The 7,125-nt window shown below is 48.0% G+C and overlaps 1 protein-coding gene across 1 annotated transcript in view; it reads left to right on the top strand.

The window, feature by feature from the left end:
* Positions 1-4,669, top strand: part of DCAKD (dephospho-CoA kinase domain containing) — a 14,521-nt gene extending 9,852 nt beyond the window's left edge. The window contains exons 5-6 of the mRNA XM_015411300.1: positions 11-98; positions 4,020-4,669. Coding sequence (XP_015266786.1) covers positions 11-98; positions 4,020-4,305 — 374 coding nt within the window. The 3' untranslated portion in view covers positions 4,306-4,669. The remainder of the gene's footprint in view (positions 1-10; positions 99-4,019) is intronic.
* Positions 4,670-7,125: the final 2,456 nt, after the last annotated feature.

Here is a 7,125-nt window from a genome sequence, read left to right as displayed (position 1 = left end):
ATTGCCCTAGGCTACCGGTATGTGGTCCTGGACATCCCCCTGCTTTTTGAAACCGGCACGCTGACCAGGTTCATGAAACACACTGTCCTCGTGTACTGGTAAGGAGGTGGTGAGGAGCCCCGGAGTCCGTGGCTGAGCACCGTCTGCTTGGTGGGCTGGATCCCTGCTCTCCAGCGCTCTCCTTTCCCCTACCCTTTCGGGCCAGCCTTGCCTCTGAGGAAGCTGGGCTGGGGCGGAGGGAGGCGAAGGGCTGTGGAGAGACCTGCTGCAGCCTTTCTCTGGAGAGAGATGAAAGGAGCCCCTGTGCACGGAGAACCCTTCCCCCCCCCCGAACTCCTCTGGAGGCCGTGTTAGTCTCTCTGTAGCAGTGGAAGGGAGCCAGAGTCCAAGAGCACCTTCAGGACCAACAACATCTGTGGCAGGGGAGGAGCTTTCATGAGTCACTCGAGAAAGCGGTCATCAGTCATGCACAGAAGCCCTTCCCCTGCCGCAAACTTTGTTAGTCTTTGAGGTGCTCCTGGACTGCTGCTCTTTTTGGGTACCCCCTTTGCCCCAGAGGTTTCTGGTGGGCAGGTGTCACTTAGGAGACTGGAGGGTGATGACTCTGAAGCCCGGCAAGATCGAGAGGCAGAAAAAAGCCAAGAATTCCTTCTGGGGGCTCATCAGGAGAAGATCAAATAGACCTCCTGAAAATACAAGAAAATTAATTAATATTTTAATAACAACAGCCAAATCGACAATAGCAAAAAACTGGAAAAATACTAAACCTCCAACAGTGACACAATGGATGCACAAAAACTGGGATGTTTTCATGCTTGAAAAGGTCTCAATTTATGGCTCCTCCCATCAAATTGAATGTGAATTTTAATAATCCACTTAACATTTGGTATCCAATTTTTGACAAAATAGATTTAGAAAAAAATGATTGGGAGAATATCTCGGAAGCAAAATTTAAAATAATGTTGTTCAATTAAATATAAGTCATTCGCTTCTGTTAACATTGTTTCAATTTAATATGTCACAAAAGTAACTATTTTAAAAGTTATATTGGTAATTGCACATAGAATTGTTTAGTTAGCTGCCATCCTAAATATTGTTCTTCGATTAATACTATACTTAGTTGATGTATAGTTTTGACTCCTTGTTTTACTCTCTTTGTTCCAACCTACCACTATTTTTATTCAAACAGATCAATGATGTTTCACTGGATGGTTGAGGGAGTGTTTTGGAGGGGCGAGGGGCGCATTCCTCCCCCCCACGAGCCCGGCTCAGTCTGTGTCTGTTTGTCCCTTGGGGATTCTCTGGGTCTGGCAGCGTCCCGCTGCTTACGGGCCCTTCCATTTATTTATTTATTTATTTATTTATTTATTTATCTTTACATTTATACCCCGCCCTCCCCGAAGGCTCAGCGTGGCTCACAAGGGGCACGAATGCCCATGTTAAAACCAGGGTTCCCTCTAAGCTGTGGAGTCCTGTGAGCAAAAATTCTACTTTCTGAGCTACTGGCATTAAAGTTGTGAGCAAGTGATTTGGCTACTGCATAATTAGTGTGCTCTGGAGCCATCTTTCCTGAGCTAAGACAAAAATCTGCGAGCCAGAGGCTAAAAAACTGTGAGCTAGCTCACACCAACTCAGCTTAGAGGGAACACTGGTTAAAACATTAAAACAGTACAGAACAACATACAATACAATAAATACAATTCACTAAAATTTTACTTCACGGTGCTCCAAAATTATTTAACTATAAAATTGAAGATGGAGTTCCTGGCTCCTGTCATTTGGACACGCATGGGAACTTCCGTGTTCAGGACTTAATTCCCAGGCACGTAGGGGCCTGATTCAGATCTAGACCGTGGGGAAGGGGGCTTAGATACCCCCCCATCCTCCCCATCGGGGCTTCTGGTTGCCCGCTGGAGCTCTGATTGGCTCTGCCGATTTAAATAACATTTCTGTGACTCCTCCTGCCTAGAGATGTGAAGGCCCGGAAAAAACCCCGGAAACATTCGGGGGGGGGGGGACATTTTTTCCCGAAAAATTGGAAAAATTGACAAAGAAAAAATGATTATGGCACATTTTATTTTAACGTGATGAATAAAATATTTTACGACAAGGTGTTTACAAATATTGTCACAAGAAAAGAAAAAGGTTTCAGGTTTTGTTTTTGCCTGTGGGCGGGTAATCTGTTTGTAATAATTGTTTGGATACACTATATTTTTAATAGGCTACTTGTGATAATTTCATGCCAAGTAAAAATGCCCATAGTCCTATTTTATGTTTCCAAAGTAACAGAACGACTTTCAATCTGGAAAAGAAAAAAGAAGTGCTCATGTAGCATTTTTTTTTTCAATTTTCCCGAAAATTTCCGTTTTTTCCCGAGCTTCAAAATTTCCGGAAATCTTACATCTGTACTCCCGCCTCCCGCACTTGCTTCCTCTGTGTGTGGTGGGCTGCAGTTTCCGTGGTGACCATTCTGTGGCCCACCTCCCGCAGTGGCCCCTTTGTTGGTTGTGCCCACCACCCTGTGTCAGAATTCCAAAGGTGTCCGCAGGCTCGAAAAGGTTGGCGGCCCCTGGGATGAAGGCATCAGCCCCCACTTCCTGTTTGCCACCCGGCATTTATTATTCAGAGGTTCCACTGAGCCCTGTTAGCTCCAGTTGTTGTTGTTCAGTCGCACAGTCGAGTCCGACTCTTCGCGACCCCATGGACTAGATCCCGCCAGGCCCTCCTGTCTTCCGCTGTCCTCTGAAGTTGGCTCAATTTCATGTTCGTTGCATCTATGACACTGTCTAACCATCTCATCCTTTGCCTTCCCCGTCTTCTTTGACCTTCAATCTTTCCCAGCATCAGGGTCTTCTCCAGTGAGTGCTCCCTTCTCATTGGGTGGCCAAAGTATTTGAGCTTCAGCTTCAGTATCTGGCCTTCCAGGGAACAGTCAGGGTGGATTTCTTTTAGGATTGACTGATTTGATCTCCTTGCAGTCCAAGGGACTCTCAAGAGTCTTCTCCAGCACCATAGTTCAAAGAATCTATTCTTCGGCGCTCGGCCTTCCTTAGAGTCCAACTCTCGCAGCCATATGTGATGTCTCTACTTTTTATCATGCTGTTGAGGTTCGCCATCGCTTTCCTCCCAAGGAGCAGGCGTCTTTTAATTTCATGGCTGCTGTCACAGTCTGCGGTGATCTGGGATCCCAGGAACGTGAAGTCTGTCACTACTTCCACGGCTTTCCCTTCTATTTGCCAAAGAGTGATGGGGCCGGATGCCAATATCTTATTTTTTTTTTAATTTGAGCTTCAAGCCCACTTTTACGCTCTCCTCTTTTACCCTGAGCAAGAGGCTCTTTAGCTCCTCTTCACTTTCTGCCATTAGAGTGGTATCGTCTGCATTTCTGAGGTTGTTGATCTTTTCCCCAGCAATCTTAATTCCTGCTTGTGATTCATCCAGGCCAGCATTTTGCATGATGTACTCTGCATATATATTAAATAAGCAAGGTGACAATATACATCCTTGTCGTACTCCTTTTCCTATGCTGAACCAATCAGTTGTTCCATATCCGGTTCTAACTGTTGCTTCTTGACCCTTATACAGGTTTCTCAAGAGACATGTGAGGTGGTCTGGTACTCCCATCTCTTTAAGGACCTGCCATAGTTTGTTGTGATCCACACAGTCAAAAGCTTTAGCATAGTCAATGAAGCAGAAGTAGATGTTTTTCTGGTACTCTCTTGCTTTCTCCATAATCCAGCGAATGTTGGCAATTTGATCTCTAGTTCCTCTACCTCTTCGAAACCCAGCTTGTACTTCTGGCAGTTCTCTATCCACGTACTGTTGAAGCCTAGCTTGTAGGATCTTGAGCATGATCTTGCTAGTGTGTGATATGAGTGCAATTGTGCGATAGTTTGAACATTCCTTGGCATTGCCCTTCTTTCGTTAGCTCCAGTAGGTAGAATTAATTGAGCAAAGAGAATGTGAGGAACCCCCTGCTGTGTTGCCTGAATGGCCTCCTTCTCCCCTCTCTCCCTTAGCGACCCGCCAACCCAGTTGTCTCGCCTGATGCGCAGGAACGGGCTGACCCGCGAGGACGCAGAGGCACGGATCGCCGCCCAGCTGCCCCTTGACCAGAAAGTCAAGATGGCCGACCACGTCATCGACAACTCGGGCAGCGAGGACGCCACCAAGAGGCAGGTCCTGAAACTGCACTCCTCGCTGGAGGACTCTTTGGATTTCATTTGGGTGCGCTTTGTGGCCGTCACGGCCGTGGTGGGGGTCGGCGGCCTCGTATACCTCCTTCTGCGGAGGCTTGTGTCTTAATCTGCCAGGGGAGGGGTGTCTTCGGAACGTGTAGCTAAAGCTTTCCAGACAGGAACCATCTGCTTTGGGAAATGCTGTAGTAACCCACAGCCTGGAGTCAGTGTTGCAACATGACTACGGAGGACCGAATTTTATATCTTTGGTGAAACACATCTCAGGTACATGATGATACACCCACCACTGCGTGGCCTTTCCCTCAAGGCACTGTACATACCCAGATACTGGCTGGGTAGTGTGTTGCCCTGAACGAGGACCTCCTGGGGTCCTGCTGCCTTCGGTGCCCCTGATGGCTGGGGCTGAGCGGAGGCCCCCCCCAGGTATTAACACCCCCTCAGTGTGCCCCCCCCCGCCATCATTTGCACGGCTCGACCGGAGCCCTGGTCTTGGTACTGACCACAGCATGGACAGCTTTGCTGTGGATCTCCACAAGGTGACCAATATGAGATCTCTCTGGACTGTAAGAATTGGGGGGATGGTCAAATTAAATTGGGAGATGTCTTTCCGGTGCCTTGGAGGATTCCCTGTCCAGAGAGAAACAGACACCGGTGAGCATTGGGCTGCGTGTTTATGGTTTTGTACCAAGTGCCATGGTACTGCTTTTCATTTAAACGTCTTTCTTTACCAGTCGTGCAGTCCAAATATTAACACTACATACTTCTTTTTTTTTTAAGCATTTTTATTGAGTTTTATATATTTTTACATCCTGTATTACTTGTTAGCTGTATACAGTATCTTTCAACAACATCTAATAAACGAGAAGAGAAATGTTATCCATATGCAAAATACTTATTAATAAAACACAAAGTCTCTATATTTCTGAGGTAGTGCATATAATCGGGGTTGACGCGCAGTAAGATATTCAAAAAACACAAACCATTTTCCCAAAAAATTATTAACACCTTTCGGATTGTCAAAAGCTATTAACTGCATAGCAATTTTATCTGAAGCTATCAAGTCCCACAGTTTAGATCTCCATTGTGACAGATTTGGTACCTTAAACTATTTCCAATTTAAAGCAATTAAGTTTTTTGCAGCCATTAGCATAGTAGAAATTAACTCTTCGTTCTGTATAGACATGGAGCTGCGGTGGCTCAAGTGGTTAAGACGCTGAACTGCAGGCTGTGGAAGGTCGGTAGTTCAGCAGTTCGAGACCCGAGTTGCCGCATGACGGAGTGAGCTCCCGTCTCTAGTTCCAGCTCCTGCCAACCTAGCAGTTCGAAAGCAAGAAATTGCACGTAGATAAATAGGTACCACTTCAGTGGGAAGGCAACAGCGTTCTGTGCAGGGCCGGCTCGCTCACTAGGCAAACTAGGCGATCGCCTAGAGTGGGACGGCCTTTAGGGGCACCAAACTGCACCCGGCCCCGTACTCTGGGAGTTTCTTGATTATTTGTGTTTTTCATTCTTCCTAAAATGCATTTATTTTTGAAAATTGGTGGGCGCACCTGGGGGGGGGACAGAAGGGATCCTCACCTAGGGTGCAAAATAAGCTGGAGCCGGCCCTGGTTCCGTGCGCCTCGGTGTTCAGTCATGCCGGCCACATGACCACGGAAACGTCTTTGGACAGCGCTGGCTCTTCGGCTTGGAAACGGAGATGAGCACCGCAACCCTAGAGTCAGACTCGACTGGCTTTCGAGAAAGGGAACCTTTACCTTTTCTGTTTAGCCAGCTTCAGACCTGGCCAAAAATGAAACAAAAGAGTTGCAGGTGTATTTGGAATCTCATAATTAGTTTTGCTTCTTAAGACAATCCCTGCAGGTAAGGTCTAGAACGTGTTGATTCTTCTTCTGCGTGTGCGCCTGGGATTCCGACCGATGAGCCTGCAGGGGGGGGGAGTGGGTTCCTCGCATTTGGGATTCTTCAGGCACAGCTGTGCTGTTCTTCCGGCTGACTCCTCTCATGGAGTCTCTCCCGCCCTGGTTTGTCTGTGGCAAAACCCTTCTGGGCACCGTGGGAAGAGCTGCACTCGGGCACACGGCTGAGGTCTCGTCGCCGTTCTCTTTTGGGAAATAAATCCCAGAAACGGAATGCCTTTTGCTAGGACCAGGCAAGTTGTCACAGAACCACCATGCATTACAAAACCATTTCCGGAGTGCTTCTGCAAAGAGGAAGAAGAGAAGAAGAGATTGGATTTATACCCCACCCTTCACTCGGAGCCTCAGAGCGGCTTACAAACTCCTTTCCCTTCCCCTCCCCACAACAGACACCCTGTGAGGTGGGTGGGGCTGAGAGAGCTCTGACACAAACTGCTCTCTTTCAAGGACAGCTGTTATCAGAGCTATGGCTTTCCCAAAGTCATCCAGCCAGGTGCAAGCGGAGGAGTGGGGAATCAAACCCGGTTCTCCCAGATTAGAGTCGACGCCACTACACCAAACTGGCTCTTGCAGGGCATGCTGCACAGATCCTGGGAAGAGCCATGTGTTAAGAATGAATGCAGCAGTGTGCTGGTTGGGGGCATGGCCTTTTCCACACATCGCTCAAAAGCTGGCCTGGATTTGACACTTGGCAGTACGCTTGGGGAACCGTGGCTCCTGCTTGCTTCTGCGGCCGATGACGTCTGCCGCGCTTGCAGCAGTACAGTCTCTAGTGCTGACCGGCAGGACTGGTGTGCTATCCAGTTGCTCATGGAAGTAAGTAGTTTGCAATCCAACTCCTGTGAGGCAAGGGTCAGTTTGGCTGGGATTAAAACCTCGAACAGGCAGGTTGGGAGGGATCTCTGGATGCCCCCGGGATAAGGCCCGGAGAGCCAAGGAGCAGGGCTGGCTGAGCGGGGAGGGCCTGAAGGAGGGCAAAGGAAGAGCCACCAAGTTTCAGGGAAAGA

Source organism: Gekko japonicus, unplaced genomic scaffold (assembly GCF_001447785.1).
Source record: "Gekko japonicus isolate JY-2015 unplaced genomic scaffold, Gekko_japonicus_V1.1 scaffold2229, whole genome shotgun sequence".
Lineage (NCBI taxonomy): Eukaryota > Metazoa > Chordata > Lepidosauria > Squamata > Gekkonidae > Gekko > Gekko japonicus.
The sequence above is the reverse complement of the archived record's forward strand: the minus strand, read 5'-3'. Positions and strand labels throughout refer to the sequence as shown.